The following is a 17,349-nucleotide window of genomic DNA, read 5'->3' as shown; positions in this document are numbered from 1 at the left end:
CCGGGCCCAGCCACCTCTCTTCCCCACTGCCACTTCTGCTCCCCCTTTCTTTCCCACCTCCTGGGCCTTGCCTCCGCAGCCGGGCCGGGCCCACCACCTCTGGCCTCCATGGCCGGGCCGCCACCGCGGCAACCAAACCTCCTGGGTGCGCCTCAGCCAATCAGCTGGGCTCTGGGACGCACATTCCAAGGCACACCCAGGAGAATTAAATATAATAGATAAAATTCATCCGAATTCTCAGGGTATCTAAGAATGAAAGGAGCAATATATTTGGAATGCAGCTCACGATAGAACAATACAGAACCACATGGCCAACTGTCTCAATATTCCCATCTCCACAAGGGCAAAGTCTCTCCAAATAGGGAACTCTCTTATACCTACCCTCTAGTACTGCAATGTCAGGGCTCTTCTGTGTGCTGGATAGATCAGGTCATACAGGTATTTAGCTGGTTTTTGTGAGGACCGGGAAGCTCCAAGTCTTGCAAGGCTTGGTGCCTGGCTTAAATCTGTCTGGTGTTCTATATCAGTAATACACCTCTTAAGGACCACCATAGCGTTATCAAAGCCCGGAGGAAGAAGATATTCCATTGACAACCCATATGGTTTTAGCTTTTCAGAAATGTGATGCATCTAATCAGAGGGATGTTCATCCTTAAAAATTAGGGGAGCTAGGCCAGGAGGGGGATAAATAAATTTCAGCCAAAAGTTGAAGATATAAGTCCAGGCACAGGACTCCAAGCTTGACAAGTCAGCTTCCAAACGCAACTTAGCATTGGAGACGTAGCAGGGGGTTGAAAGGATAGCCCTAAGGAATTTAGACTGGACTCTCTCAAGTGGACGGAAATCACTGTATATACAGATCTGAGAGCCATAAAGAAGCTGGGGAATAACCCTGGCTTGAAAAACCTTGATGGCAGCTGGGACGTATCTACCCCCAGAAGAGAAAAAGAATCTCAAAACTGCAATGGTTGATCTCTGATTTGTAACAGTGTAATTAGTTTGCTCCTTCCAGCTACCTGACGCCTGGAAAATGACCCCCAAATATTTATATTGGGTTGTCTGGGCTATACTAACCCCATTTATTTGCCATTTGTGCATAATGGGTTTCCTGGCAAACATCATGACCTTTGTCTTCTGATGGGTGATGGAAAGCAGGTTTTCATGACAATAGTCAGCCAGAGCTCTCAACATTTTTCTCATCCCCACCAAAGACCGTGACAGGAGCACGGCATCATCTGCATAGAGAAGGATGGATAAATATCTACTGCCCAATTTTAGTGGATGAAATTCTAGATTAGAGAGACTATCTACCATGTCATTGAACTAATAATTAAATAGTAGTGGGGCTAATATACAACCCTGCCTGACCCCCCTCTCAGCACTAATTGGGCTTGTTAAATGGCCCTGTGGGTTGCAACACACTCTTAAGTGGGAGCCCTAGTGAAGATTTTTAATTAACAAAAGCAACCTTTGATCGATTGAAGAATTTGATAGTTTCATCCATAATCTATCTTGAGAAATGTGACAGATTATGGAGAGAAAGCTAATTGGTCTATAGTTCGTGGGATCAGTTTTGTTTCCTATTTTAAAGATCAGGATAATTATAGACAAGCCCCAATCATGGGTTATACATGCAGTTTGGTTAATAGATGTAAAGAGTGATGCTAATACTGGAGCTCACCATTCCAAATTAGACTTAATCAGTTCAATGGGGGACAAAACCACCTCCAGGTGCTTTCCCAGAACTTTGTTTCCCAACCAGTTCATTAATCTCCTCAGGAGTAACAGGGGACCATTCAGGGATGGGAGGATGCACCGTATCATCTATCATTTTGGGACCATCTGCAACAGCCATAAAGTGGGCACGAAAGTGGAATTCCCATTTTCCAGGTGGAATCAGATAATAATCTCGGACTGTTTTGGGGCTTCCCAACCATTTTTTGTAGTTGCCACCAATTCCCTCTCTTCCCTCAGATAGTTTTCTGGCACATAAATAGAGGTCTTAGGGTCTTCTGTCATTTGCATTGGGATATAGAGATGGTAAGAAATAGTAGGAATCCTCTTAATGCTCAAATGATTCCATTTTTTTACTTTCGCAAAAACTGCAGTGGAAAGGAGACCTCTTGTGAGGGGATCTGTGTGGTGCTGAGTTTCCTGCTCATTAGAGGGCTGGGGGCACTCACCACTGACAAGTAGATTTGTAGTGGCCTGTATTTTCATGCAGTTGAGATGTATCAGTGAATCATAATAAAGCTTATGCTTCACCACTGCCATATTATAATTTATCGTTATTTCCAGAGTATTTTTAAGGTACAGTGGGGCCTACAATTTGCATTTCTATTGTAGGTTGCTAATATTCCCATTCTATCAAAAAGGAACTGAGACTGTAGCAACTTCAAAAGCCATATGGTCTATGGCAGGGATTTTCCAACTTGTGTCCCCATATGTTGAGCTCCCATCATACCCAGCCACAAGGACAAAAGGGCAATGTGGCAGAGGATAATGGGAGGTGTAGTCCAATAACATCTGAAGACCCAAGTTGGAGAACTTGGATGATTCCAGCAGTAAAAAGGTCCATGTTCAATATTGTCTACTATTATCACATTGGTTCTCAATTATTTGTGTTGAGCACTACATAATGAAGCTAAGAAGCAGAGCACATTGGTAACCTTCTGGTTACCAGAAGGTAACACAGCAAGTGAAAGGAAATGAGTTTGGATTTTCAGTCATTTAGCTCCTATTAACCATCAGCAAATGTCACCACTCTAAAGAATTGGTTATACAATGTAAATGATACCAATGTCCCAAATCTAAACTGAAAGGTAGGGGTGGGGCAAGAAACCAACACACATTACTAGTGTACCTTGTGCATGTCTACGTTTTCAGCTTCTTTCAGCTTCAGGGGATCAATTTCACAAGATTTAGGATTCTCACATATCTGAAATGAGATATACAAGTTTTGGTCAAGGATAAATAAATATTGAGTACCAATTTCAGTTCCAATATTGGGCAGCGGTAAGAAGAGGGGCAAAAAAGAAGACCCACTAAGAACATACATGAATGCACATCACAGCAAAAAAAAAAAAAAAAAAACCACGCCTGTAGGTGCTTTTTATTTATATTTTTAGGGCAGCAGTAGCCAGTTTAAGTTTAAATAGTTAGAAGCAAGTTTATATAGTATGTAGATAGACAGACAGCTCAATACACAGTCTGGAAATATAGCATATGCAAAACAGCCTTTTTACACAGCTTACATACTAAGATCAGGCTTTTAGTTCAAAATTTATATTGTTTTAACTTTTTATGGTTGGTTGTGTAGTGGGCAACCAGCCAGCAATTACAGGTTTAATGCTGCAAGGGGGTTTCCTTGAGTGACAGTCTGTAAACTCTAGGTCATGACCCAATCAGTTAACAAGTTGGGTGTGTGTGTGGGGGGGGGAGGGCTCCTGAGGGTCTTTTGGGAAGAAGAAAGGTGTGCCCAGGTGAGAGGGGCGCAATGGAGACTTGCCAGGTTCTTTCAGGATGAGTTCTTCAAGTCCCTGGGGGGTCAGGGCTACAGGGGTTTGATCTCACCTAAGTCCTGGTGAGATCTAAGGGACAGAAGCCAAGGCATATGGCTTCAGAAGATTAGATGTAGGAGGAAGTATTTTAGTCAGATGTGCGTTAGAAGTTATTTTCATGTGTGCGTGAAGACCCAAGTATCTGCTTTTGCAACTACCTATCTTCAACATCAGTCTAGTAAATGATCAAGTTAAGTACCACCTGAGACCATCTGAACATTTTGAAAAACTCTTGTAACCACTAAGCTAATCCTATTGGCAACAGTTATGCTTGAAGCATAAGATAACTATTTTTTTGTAGTAAACTAATAAATTGTTTTCTTTGTTTTTACAAGCCCTCTCAGAATGTTTGACTGGCTCTGGGAGAGTGGGAGGGAAAGCTTCTAGTTCACATAGCCTCAACGAGGATCTCTAAGCATGCTACTTCCCCACTTAAACATAGATAAGTGGAACCAGGTTTTTATATTGGCCTGTTAGTAAAGTAAAGAGGGGACTGGAAGTTTAAGCATTCCCATTCTAGTCAGAGGTAACTTTTAAGGAACACTTGGTGGCAGCGAAATAATCTACCAGAGATTATTTTTAATTAACTTTAAACCCAGTCAGCCCATGAGGCTCAGAGAGGCGTGGCTCAGTTAGAGTCTCCTCTCAGGTGGGCTGGGGTTTGTTACAGGCCAATGTTAATTTTTTTAAAAAAAGTTGTATATAAGTCGCCTGGAGGTGACTATATCAGGTGATTCATAAATATAATCACTAAATTTCTGAAAAACCAATTAGCAAATTCTTATCCAGAACATAAAAGCTTTGCCTACTGGTTGATCAGAGCTAAACACACACATCCAATCTGTGAACAGTAATATAATCAGACTTAGGACTGGTACAATGTGGAATATAGGAAGCTGCCACATGCTGAGTCAGACCACTGGTCTATCTAGCTCTGTATTGTCTTTACAGACTGGCAGTGGCTTCTCCAAGGTTGCAGGCAGGAATCTCTCTCAGCTCTATCTTGGAGAAGCCAGGGAAGGAACTTGGAACCTATATGCTCTTCCCAGAGTGGCTCCATCCCACAGCAACATAGGAAACTGCCATATACTGAGTCAGACCATTGGTCTATCTAGCTCTGTATTGTCTTCACAGACTGGCAGCAGCTTCTCCAAGGTTGCAGGCAGGAATCTCTCTCAGCCCTATCCTGGAGAAGCCAGGGAGGGAACTTGAAACCTTCTGCTCTTCCCAGAGCGGCTCCATCCCCTGAGGGGAATATCTTGCAGTGCTAACACTTCTAGTCTCCCATTCATATGCAAACCAGGGCAGACCTTGCTTATCTAAGGGGACAAGTCATGCTTGCTACCACAAGACCACTTCTCCTCTCTGAGAATCTGGAATTTTCCCTTCAGATTCTTAGGTACTAGTAAGCATTTTTTGGCACCTGGGTTTTCTCCAGTATTTCCAAAAGATACCAAAGATTATCATGCATTAGTGTTATCATACCTCATCCAGAATTGGTTTCAAGGTAACTTTCAGGTAGTGCTTTCCCACTATTTTCATCATCTCATCTAGACATCGAGTAGTTATGGAGTTTCCTCTGAAGATTGTATTTGCCTCTCTGCAATAGGAGTTAAATAATTCAAAAATTAGACAAAGAAGAAATCAATCACAGCCACAAAAGAAATATGCTAACAAATTCCTTGAAGACTCACATATTGTTCAAACAAGATTTTTAAAAACATATTGCTAATCTATATTCAAGCAGCATTAAATAGATGTCCATCGCTACTGGGTTCCTAGCTAATTTTCACATCTACTCTATGAACTGCAAGGGGAAAAAATCTGAACTAAGCCAACATCTATCCTATTCACAAATAAAAGCCACCAAGACATGAAGCAACATGTATTAGCAAAGGTCATAAGTTTGACAAAAAAGAAGAACCCAGACATCCAATGTCTTCCTTTTCTGAACCATTTCTGCACTCTTTACTGTTATTTGTACAGGACTGTCCATTGAATTTTCATAATGCTCCTATGCTGCTTAACGTCAACATAAAACCAGAAGTTGTCTGGTGAGTTGGATGAAGTATCATCAATATGCAGATGACACTCAGCTCTACCTCACTTTATCATCTGGTCCTAGGGCACTGGATGTTCTGAATTGGGGGTTGGAAGCCATGACGGGGTGGATGCGAGCTAGTAAGCAGAGACCGAATCCAGATAAGACATAGATGCTGCCCTTCAGCAAGAGAGTCTATCAGGATATGGGGATTTGAGCAGCCCTTAATGGAAATCAAATGACTGATTTCAAGGGGAGTGCAAATCAAGGGTTGCATCCCCCTTAAAAGGGTGGGGATGCAGTCTGGGGGTAGTGCTGGACCCAGCTCTCCTTTTGAAGAGCTGGGTGAGGTGGTGGCCAGGGGTGCTTTTGCAGTTTTCAAGTGTTGTGCTGCCAGCAGCTGGGAGCATATTACAGCTGGGAGCATATTACACCCATTTTGAAAGAGCTGCATTGACTTTCAGTTTCCTTCCAGATCCAATTCAAGGTATTGGTTGGCACTTTCAAAGCCCCAAACAGTTTGACAACTGGATACCTGAAGGACCATCTGTTCACAAAGGTTCCTGCCTGGCTGACATGTAACAATGGGCTCTGCTCTATGTGCAGAAACTGAATGAGGCTGGATTGTCATGCACATGGGACTGGGCCTCTGATTACTGCCCCGAGGCTTTGGAATGCTCTTTCAGTGGATGTCCATTCTGTGACTTTACTTGCTGCTTTTAAAAAGTAAAAACCTGGCTGTTTAGACCTTTGACCCCCAGGGAGTGCTTTTTTCTCTGTTTTTCTGCTGCACTGTTTCTGTTTTTTATGGTTGTATTGGTTGTTTTAAGAAATCGAACTATAAATAAAACAAACTTCTTCAAAAATGCACCCAGGAACGGCAATTCTTCACACAAGGATGTCCACATTTGGTAACAACTAGGGGTGTGCACGGAACTGGCTGGTCTGGTTTGGTTCAAGTCCAAACTGGATGCGAACTGGACCAGACCAGTTTGGTCCAGCACCCCCACAACCCCCCCCCGGTTGGGTTTGGTCCGGGGTGTGTGTGTGTTCGTGTTTTTTTCTTTTAAAATTGTTTTTTACATTTATTCCCTCAGGGGGAGTTGCCCGAGGGGGGGTCCATTGAGGTTTCCCCTCCCCCAGACAGTCTTCCTCATTCCTGAAATCAGCTGTTCAGCTGCTCTTCAACCAGTTTCCGGCCTTCCCCCCTCGGTGTGGCGGCCATTTTGGAGGCTGCTGTGCCTGCAGAATAGGCCTCTGTGTGACCTGGCATGACCCTGAACAGTCAAACCTGTTTGCGCATCCCTAATAACAACTCCTGACCTGTTTTCTGGCTCAATCCAAACTTGGTGATTTATATATATATTTTTAATGTATCTAGAAGTGTATCAGAGCCAAGTTAATAAGCAATTAATAATGAAGGTTCAGGAAAAATTTATCCAGAGGAATGTCTTTAAAAGAACACCCATACTTTACCTGAGGTCTGCACATTTTGGATGTTCTTTGTGATCACCCAGATTTGTGCTTACCACCATCCCTGTTCTCCCAAGACAAGGGGTGGATCCCAATTACAACGTCATACTGAGCTTCATGGTAGTGTTTTAATTGCCTTCGAGGCCCAATACGGCTGAAAGGGAAACTTGTGGGATATTCCACCCTCACTTTTCTCCAAGCTTGGGAGATCTTGCCAGAACAAATACAGTGTCACCGCTGGCTAGTGTGTTAGTGGACCCAATCAAGTACTTATTTTGCACCAGCAAAATATAAATACAACCCTAAAAAAAAAAATCCTCAATCCTCAAAAAGGATCCTGAATAATCTGATCTGTACTTTTTGCCAAGGATGGCATGTAGTCTCAAACAGCCAAAGATTTACAATGCCTACTGACAGAATAACATCACTGAAACATTTGTGTGACAAATTTCACACAGATATACACTTGCCACGAACATGAGTATTGGGGTAAAAAGAGCAGAAGAAGACAACCAAGCACTTACTGGGTATCCTTCAGTTCCAGTTCTGCCACTGCAGTGATAAACTCTACGAGCTTGTGATGATGTACCAATAATCTTACAAGAGGTAAAATCGCATTAAATTTATCTCGACACACTTCAGCCAAAATGTAAGCCGAAGAAGCAGAAATAGGCTATAAAAAGAGATATGAATGGAATTAGTACAAGTTGGAAACAAACATGGAGTATAAATACGAGAATTCAAATCAAAATGTAAGTGCAGAAAAGTAATGTTCTAAGTTGGTACTCAGAAAGATAGATAAGTCTCTTTAAGCAGAACCCATCACATTTATTAAGTGTTCATGTTCAATCGCTGCATTCCAAATACATCAAAGATATTAATGTTCTATTTGTTAATGGAATGCTGGGCTTACTCTGAGCTTCCCCTCTGTTCAGTGGAAAGGAGTGTAGGAAACAAAGAGTCAACTCCCCTTTAACAGACAGGAATAAACCTGACATCTCATCCAGAAAGGATAACTCACTTTTCATATATGGTTTGGTTTATTTTCCATATGGGTTTTTGTTTGGAATATAATAAGCAGCTGCTGGTTGGAATTCCACCATGCTGCTTCCTCCCCAAAATATATATATCTGCAGTCACATGTCCTGTGATATGACATCACAGAGCAGTGTGGGTTTAAAAAAGGGGCAGCTGCAAAATCCGCATAGGAACATAGGAAGCTGTCATATACTGAGTCAGACCATTGGTCTATCTAGCTCAGTTTTGTCTTCACAGACTGGCAGCAGCTTCTCCAAGGTTGCAGGCAGGAATCTCTCTCAGCCCAATCTTGGAGATGCCAGGAAGGGAACTTGGAACCTAGATGCTCTTCCCAGAGCGGCTCCATCCCCTAAGGGGAATATCTTACAGTGCTCATACATGTAGTCTCCCATTCATATGCAACCAGAGCAGACCCTGCTTAGCTAAAGGGACAAGCCATGGTTGCTATCACAAGACCAGCCTTCCTCCCCTCTTTTAGGAACTGCATTTTATAAGAGCAACTGTAGAGATAGTCAGGCTTGAGGGAGAACTAGGCCTCAATTAAAGTAACTGCTTGGAAGTTGGGCCTCTCCAAATAAGGAAGAAATCCCGGGAGAATCAAATCCCTGGGGCCCAGTCCAGAGTGAGGGGAAGGGTTTACTGGACAACAACCTATAGAGAATTAGCGGAAGGGTGTGTTAGAGTTCAGTTCTTCCTTGGAGGCCTCCAATGGAGATCTGATCAGCAACTACTTCAAGGCAAAGGGAATCTAACAGCCTTGGGCTGGGAATCAACTGGGAATTCCTTACCTGGAAGTAAATAGGAAGGAGAGGGACCAGTTTAGCTAGATATGTCAGGTAATTTATTTTTGTTTAAGTGCTTGGATCCAACTTCTTCATTCTTATAATTCCCGGGAAAGGGTTTTACTTGAATGGAAGCAGTTATTGTGATGCCTCTATAGTTTCCCCCATCATCCAATTATTAATTCTTCTTGTTAAAGAGTCACTCCTTATTAGATCCCAGCAATACCTCTTCACATGCTCTTGAAGGCCTAAGACTGCTCAAGCCTTTCTTGTAGGGAGGGGTTTTCCACTTTACTCTCCCAGAATATTCCCTTGGAAGGGTGAATCTGCTCCTATAAAAAGGTGGATGGTGGCAGCCTACCTAGGACTCCTCACAGCTAGAGGAGAGATTTTGTATCCCTGCCCCCGCCCCAATCATTACTGCCACCCTTTCTTTTTACACAGAAAACAAATGGGTGTTCTGGATACAGGGCCTTATAAAAGCAATACCTTACAAATGTCAAATGTGTGCCTCCGATGGCCATTGTATAACATCCTCTACAGAAACAATGCTCAAAGCAATTGAAGTAGTCATCCTACACTGAAGTGGCACTGCCCCAGGAGGTTGAGACTGCCCTTTTGAATTGTAAGTCAATGTTTTTTGCGACCATCTACTGAGAACAGATTTCATTGCCTTTGCTCTCATGAAATCTCTTATAGGAACCAAACGAACTGGCAAAGTGCATGAACACCTTCAGTTTTCTTGTATGTCCTATAGTCACAGGGCACATTAAGCTTATGTCACAGTTGCTCTTTTGGATGGGAAGGGAAAGAATTTGGATAACCTCTGGGCTGCAGTATAAAATGGAGATTATCTTTGGAATGAAGGGGTCAGTATGAAGAATGCTGTCCTTAGGAAACAACTGTGGATCTTTCATGACTGAACATGCCTCAATTTCATTTCTCCTTCTGGCAAAGGTAAGCATCACCAGAACCAATACTTTTCAGGTAATCTCTCTAATCTGAATGGTTCTCAGAGGTCTGAAGTGTGTGTGGGGGCGGGGGCAGGAGGGAGTATCCTACAATTGCTGTAACACTAAAGACCTATCCCAAGCAGGAGAATTAAATTTAATATTTTAATAGTGTGACAGAAAATCCCTTCTAATCAGAATATACCAAAGCTGTGGTTGGTCTCAAGCGTGCTCGGTCTGAAACACTCTCCAGAACTAAAGCAGAAGTGGCCTAGATCGCTTGTGCCCATACCACCTATTGAAAACCTTCTAGGTAGGAAGGCTGTTCTCCTGGACCAGAACTTGGGAAAGACCCTGTTCTCCAAGAAGAAGGCAGAGCCAGAAACTAGAACTAGGACCATCCTTTATTCTCCTGTCCAAATAAAATATCAAGGTTACTGCCCCTGCCTTCAAGAGGAGCAGAAGTTAATTCTTTGTTGCCTGCTTGAGAAAGCATTTGCTCCTTGACTAAGTTGTTACTGCACCAGACCTAGGCAGAAAAGTGTGAAGCTGCTGTTTAGAATCCACAGAAATATACTTTGTATTTGTCTTTATATTAGTCAAAGACCTGAATGAGATAAAGAAACCCTGTGATCAGTAACATCCAGAGAGCTCGTTTAGGGCTCTGTAAAGGCTTATGCACAGCTAGAAGGCTGCCTTTGAATTTCAACTGCCAGAACAGCCACAAAAAGGCTTTTCAAAGTCTGCCTTTTCATGGTGCACAAGAGGCTGCTTTTCAAAGAGAGTTAAAACCTCCAGCAGGTGTGCAGTATTCTTCACATTGATATTTGAATTGCAACAGTTGCTAATCTGGATACCCTGCAAGAACTGACACTCTGCATTCATTTCCTTTATTAAAGAACCCCCCAAAAGCAAAGTACCTCAACTTCCGGTGACTTTAGCAGCAAATTCCTGAGGGAAACATAGTACTCTGAAGGAAGTACATAGTCTTCAGCATAACATATATTAAGTCTAAGTGATCCAAGATCATCACTTTTAGAGGGCTTATTTCCATTATCTTTTGGTTGCAGAAGGTACCTAAAAATAAAATGGAAAGCAATACAAGACTGAAAGCATGTTTTCAGTGGCGTAGTATAGTTTACAGTTTGTGTACAACTTACCAAGTAAGGTAAGGTCTAGAATGAAGTACCAGCATTGCTTTTTTGTAGCAAATTTGTTTATTAGATAAGAAATCTTGGTGATTTCCAATTAAACACAGTCAGTTTCAAATAAGTCCTTTAAGCACTACTAAGAAATACCTATGCCTATCTGACATTTATCCTATAAAATCAGGAATGCACACAAGATAGACTAGAATCTACTGAACATTACAGCCTGGCTGTAACAGTCAAGGCCCATCTAGTCCAGCATCTTGTTTCACACAATGGCCCACCAGATGTCACTGAAAAGCCCACAGGCAAGAAATGAAGGCATGCTCAATCTCCTGCTGTTGCTCTCCTGCAACTGGTATTCAGAGCCATCCTGCCTCTGAGCCTGGAGGTAGCCTACAGCCATCAAGACTAGTAGCCATTAAAAGACCTGTCCTCCATAAATTTCCTTCCCCCCCCTTTTCCTTTTGTTGATCCTAAATTTCCTGGCATGAAAGGAAGTTCATGAGATGACTCCTGGTTCTAGTGTAAGAGAGGGAGAACTATCCACTCCATGTATAATTTTATAGACCTCTATCATGTCTCCCCTCAGTTGTCTCTTTTCTAAACTAGAAAGCCCCAGATGTTGCAGCTCTGCCTCATAAGGAAGGTGATCTAGGCCCATGATAATCTTTGTTGTCCTCTGCTGCACTTTTCCCAGTTCTACAGAGTCCTTTTTGAGATACGGTGACTAGAACTGTACAGAGTACTCCAAATGTGGCCACCAAATTGGTAGCCCACTAGCCAATTTCTGGTAAGCTACCCAATACCTATTGGTTGTTGGAATTCTAGTAAAGATTGCTAGACAAGGTTGACTTCTAGAATCATGCCTAGTGTTCAGAACTGTGCATAACCAGAATAGTTTAATGTAGATAGTTATGCCTTAATTACTAAGAATAATTAAGAATATGCACTCTTGCATTGTACATTTGTGACATATTGGATCAAAGCAATTCTGACTTAAGAAGTCAAGTAACAAGATATTCAAGCTACTAATCTGAATGTGGTTCTTCTAGTGGCAGAATGAGCATTCCCACTCCTGGGTCTTGTGCCTGCCAAGAGTCCATGTCAGAATCTTCCAGAGCTCTCCCCTCAGACAACAGGCCCGTCCCCCATGTATGGCTTCACATTTCTTGATTAGTCTCCTAAGTTCAAGACAACCACTGCTGAGCAAATAGCAGCAGGAAGGAAGGCAGGTCATGTGTATGTGTATTCAACCACTAGAAGACCACAGCTACAAGTGACATTTTAAATTTTATTTTAATTTATTTTTACATTTATATCCCGCTCTTTCTCCGAGAAGCTCAGAGCAGTATACATGATTATTTTTATCCTCACAACCACCCTGTGTGATAGGTTAGGTTGAGAGATACGTGACTGGCCAAGAGACACCCAGTGAGTTTCATGGCTGAGTGGGGATTCGAGCTTGGGTCTTCCCAGTCTTAGTCCAACATGGTTACCACTATGCTATGCTGGCTCTCAACCATTTTCTCAATTGAAAGATGAAACAACCTTGGGCAAGAAGGAAATATCCAGGCAGAAGAACACCTTGTCTGGCTGAAAATCAGATAAGACTGGTCAGTTCTCAAGGCTTGGAGTTCAACCACTCGGTGAGCAAATGTAATGGCTACCAAAAAGGCTACTTTCAAAGCTAACACTTGTTTGCTAACTAGTGTACCAAACATGCAGCTACAGGTTCAGAGGGTCCACACATTGGTTTGACAAGCACTAATTTCAAATCCCAAGGAGTAAATAATTTAGCAATGGAGAATACAAATGCAACAGTCCCTTAAAGAAACGTTTAACATCATCCAATGTAAACAATTATTTTATAACATGACTGGTGGCGACAGTGGCCACTGGCCAAATTGACACATAGTAAAGAAATACTGAAACCACTCGTTTAAATGCAAAGCAAAACAAAAATTAGGAGGCGGCAGGAATTTGGCCCGGTGGGACCACCATGGTGCTATGAGGATGCAGCATGTTCCTTCATCTTCACTAACACTCAAAGTATCAGTGGCACTGTCGTAAACATACAGGAATTCCTAACCCCAGACTCCTAAGGAGTCTGGATCCTGGCTTCCCCAGTAAAAAAGTGAGGACATTACACATTTCCCCTGCTGGAAAAGATGTCCACAGTTGGGGAAACACCAGTTGTGGAAGACAGAGGCCAGTACTCCAGGGTGCAATGTCCACTTGTGGAAAGAGGTAGCTATTCTGCTTGGAGCATCTGTCAGGGAGTTCTTGGTGTCTGGTATATGTGTAGACAGGAGGAAGGAGGAGGACACTTCCAAATCTTGCAGGAAAGTAGTGGCTCTGAGTGAGCACCAAATGATGTATATAAGCTCCATTGTGTTGGTGGTGAGTATTTGGACTCTTATCCAGATAGCCTGTTTAGTGGCTCCCAGGAGCACCCCTACCCCTGAATTGGAGTTACAGGCGTGTAGTTTCCATTTTGTCTCTGAACCCACGGGATTAATCATTTGGTCCACATGACCTAACTCATGGGGTATGTCACTTGACACGTAGCATGGGAAAAGTGGCTCTAGGTCAAGTGTCTTTTATGAGTGCAGGAAGACTCTCTCTCTACTTGCCTTCCTGATTGCAACTCAGGTGAGAAAGCAGAAGTAGACATGAGATAATTAAGTGCTATTCTTCTAAGGAACTAGCCAAACGCTCTCCCCCTATGTTGGCACATTGGACCACCTCAAGCTTATTACCTTTGCAGGAAGGGCTAGATAAGAGGTAATAGGTTCATCTCCTTCCTTAAGAAATGTGTTAATGTCTGGCTTTGGGCACAAGAAGGAAGCTTGTTAGAACATTCTTAGGCATTCCCAAGGTCCTTCATGACCATGAGATAAGCTCTGATGTGCCCATTTCATTCCACCCTACACAGATATCTTAACCTATTCACCTCATTGTGCTGGTAGAGTACACCCAATGAAGTTTGAACCGGACACAATGTATTCCTTTGTTCATCACCATTATCACCCTTTCCAGCAGAAAGGTGTGGTCAGCATTCTGCCTCAGGGGAAGATGCTGCCTATTTCAGCCCTTGAGACCACCAAACCGTGTGTCTCTTCCTTGTATTCACCTGTTGCGTGTTTGTGCATTTGGGCATTAGCTACCCCATCTTGCTGTGTTGGGATTCTCATTCCCATCCAGCTTGTTGCTTCCAGATCGGCCCTGCTTCGAAGCCTGATCTGTGCAGCGTGCTTGGCTGCATCCAGATACTGGTCTCATGATCCTCTTTGGATTTTTCCTGGTTCTTTGAGCTGTGTGTGGCACTTGGGTCCCCACTCCTGCCTGTCCCGGAAGAAAGAGGTCCTGTGACATCAGTCGAGTTTCAAGAGTCCACACACACTCCTACTGGACAGACTTAGGTATAACTAATCTCTGCTCTAAAGCATCTGGCTCCCCTCTTCTTCTGCTCTCTTTAAATCCAAAGCTGTTCTCTAAGACAATTTCTCTGGTCAGCCTTGAGTGGATTTAATTCTGATCTCAAGCCAAAACGCCTCTTTGTGTGTTTCAGTTTAGTACTATTAATATAATCAGCTTGGTTAGCTTTGCTAGTTATTATTGTTTTGCTTGCTAATGAAGATTTCTTTCCTGTACCCTAAAATCCTAAAATAAACCCGATTCTGTGTTGTACCTCAATTCTCTGTCAATCACTTCCAAGACCGAAGCTTTGCACAAGTTTATTCTGAAAATGAGCTGCTCGATCTAATTTTTCTAGTTCCCCACACAAACCCCAAAGCTGTCAAGGGTGTTTGCCAATTCCACCGATAGCAGTGTCATTAACATCTCCTGTCCTGCACGAATAGGGAAATACTTTGAGAGCAACAATATCAAGAACACAGATATGGAACCAACTTTCTCTTCTTGACCAGAGCCCTCCTATGGTCTGGCTTCCACAATGGGCTCCCCATCCTACATGTGATAGTAAGTTCTGGTTGCATAGTGGAAAAGGAGTAGCCCGTCATAAGATGGTCAGGGACATACCAAATCAGGGAAGTGTCGACATATGAAAGAGCATTGAGAAGAATTGTAGGACCATCCTATGAAGAGTTGAATGCCTGCTCACAATTTTGAAGTGGGCATAAAAGCAAACGGGTATAGGGCAAGATTGTTTCAGTGAATGCCATATGCCCTAGAAGAGCCATGATCTTGTGTGCTGATGAGGATGAATGTCTCGAGATAGTCACTGAACAAGTCAGGATGGAGCTGTCTCAGCACACAGAAGAAAAGCTAGACCTTTCTCAATCTAAAAGTAGTCCAATGAACTCTATCAGCTTTCTGGGACAAAGCTGTGATATTTCCTGATTTACTTGTAGACCCAGTGTGTCCAACAGGTTCAAGTCTATCTGTTCCTCTAGGAGTTCCCTTGAGGGTGAGACGAGAAGTTAGTAGTCTATGTATGGGAAGACCATTATGGTGCGGCAGTGAAGGAATGCTACAACAGCCATAACCTCTGTAAAGATGGCAGTGAATGCCAAACTAAACTGGAGTGCTGCATACTGCAATGCTTCATTGCACACCTGGAATCTCAAGCACTTTCTGCAATGAGGCTGAATTGAAAGCTGAATACAGACATCCTTTAAGTCAAGCAATGAAAACCGGCCTCCATTGCAGAGTAGTTGAATGATGATCGAAGTTGTAACTATCCGAAACTTTCTGTATGTAACATTTTGGTTTAGATCCCTGAGGTTTATGGAAAGACGGGAGTTCCCTGTCTTTTGGAAATAAAGGACTTTGAAAAGAAACCATTTAGAGATGCTATTTCCCCCCCATAATGAATAAACCACCTCTAGAAGAGTTGAAACCAGAGATAAAGCAATTCAAGTATGTGCTTCAGAATCTATCTGAAAATAGGATCATTCATTCACTGAGAAGGCTGCTGGATCTCCAAACTCAGGGCTGAGGCCAGATGATGTAACTGCTCAGAATACAATGAATATCCTCCAAAGGAGACTCCTGATTTTGATCCACAAGCCATTTAGAAGGAGAGGATCCCAAAAGACCTTCCAGTCTGTCCAAAGGATTAATGTTATCAGCTTCAAAATCCAAGGCAACTCTGCAGATGCATTGGGTCCAGCTATAGCCTCAGAATCATGGGTTGTGGGAGACCACTTATTTCCCAACAGGTTTTGCCACATCTGATTGAGTAGCAGCCTTTGGCACTGGCATCTTGATTGTAGAGGATGTTCAACCCACACCTGTATCTGATGTAGGAATCGATGAGACAGCCTTAGAAGTTTCCCCTTAGAAGTCTTGTCCTTATGGACTATAGCCCAGGATCACTTCTAAGAACTGGATTGATTTTTTTCAAAATTATGAGCAGGACCTTGATCTGAATTGATGGCAGGACCAGTATGAAGAGTGGGTCTGGGACTAAAAGCACCATCCATAACCACAATTCCCTCTCCCAAGCCTCTGGTGGTAGCCAGCTTGCTGGGTAAGGGTAGAAGAAATCATTTCTCAGCTCCTGGTAATATAATTCCCTGGCTCGTTTGTAGTATTCATGCCAATCTTGCTCCGGGAACCAAGAACAACAGGGTCTCCTCAGTCCTCCTGCTCTGAAAGGGAGTGTAAGGCAGTCTTGTTGCTAACAAGAGTTGATTCCACAGTGGAGTGCCCATCATAATTGAAGACCAAAGAAAGCTGCAGAAGTTCAGATACCTCCAAAGCACCTGGCTGGGCATCCTCAGAATCAAGGTATGGGGTAAATAGCAGGAACACAAAGCATCCTGAAACTTCTTCACTCTTTTCTTCTGAGTTGACAAGGCCAAGTTCCTCAACATGTTTTCATTTCCCCTTAGCTTTCCCTCCTGTTACCAAGGATTTCAGGTCAGATGAAGCCAGATTGTGCTTCTGGTTCTTTTTCAGATGAATTTCTGACTTCCCAGATCATGTTGACTGTTTCGGTCCTGATGATTTCTCAGAGGCAGGCTTACATGTCAACATTATGCCCGCAGTAGAGGGAATCTTAGCCCCACATAGAGTACCCTTTAAAAAAGTTACCCTAGCTGCCATAGGCTGCGGTCCTATGAAAAACGAGGAACTGGGGGCGGGGGAGGGAAAATGGGGAGGGGAACATGAGAAAATGCAAAACAGTAAGTGAAAAATGAGAAGATAGTTTCTTCACATTCTTTCATTTTATCTGAGGGGAATAAAGAAGAATAACCTCTTTTTTTAAATTTAGAAATGATTGAAGCAGAAGAAGATCCCAACGAGGCACTAAGAGTGGCAGTCAAAGACTGAGAAGAATAAGTGAGAAGTGTGAAGCTGTACACGGGGCTGGGAATATCACTAGCT

General features: G+C 42.9%; 1 protein-coding gene across 1 annotated transcript in view; it reads right to left on the bottom strand.

Moving 5' to 3' along the window:
* Positions 1-17,349, bottom strand: part of RASA2 (RAS p21 protein activator 2) — a 91,613-nt gene that overhangs the window by 39,505 nt on the left and 34,759 nt on the right. Inside the window, exons 10-13 of the mRNA XM_053313179.1 lie at positions 10,765-10,921; positions 7,599-7,747; positions 5,046-5,160; positions 2,864-2,938 (exon numbers count right to left, since the gene is read on the bottom strand). Coding sequence (XP_053169154.1) covers positions 2,864-2,938; positions 5,046-5,160; positions 7,599-7,747; positions 10,765-10,921 — 496 coding nt within the window. The remainder of the gene's footprint in view (positions 1-2,863; positions 2,939-5,045; positions 5,161-7,598; positions 7,748-10,764; positions 10,922-17,349) is intronic.

Source organism: Hemicordylus capensis, chromosome 3 (assembly GCF_027244095.1).
Source record: "Hemicordylus capensis ecotype Gifberg chromosome 3, rHemCap1.1.pri, whole genome shotgun sequence".
NCBI classification, from domain to species: Eukaryota; Metazoa; Chordata; class Lepidosauria; order Squamata; family Cordylidae; genus Hemicordylus; species Hemicordylus capensis.
Note: the sequence above shows the minus strand (reverse complement) of the source record. Positions and strands in the feature narration are given on the sequence as shown.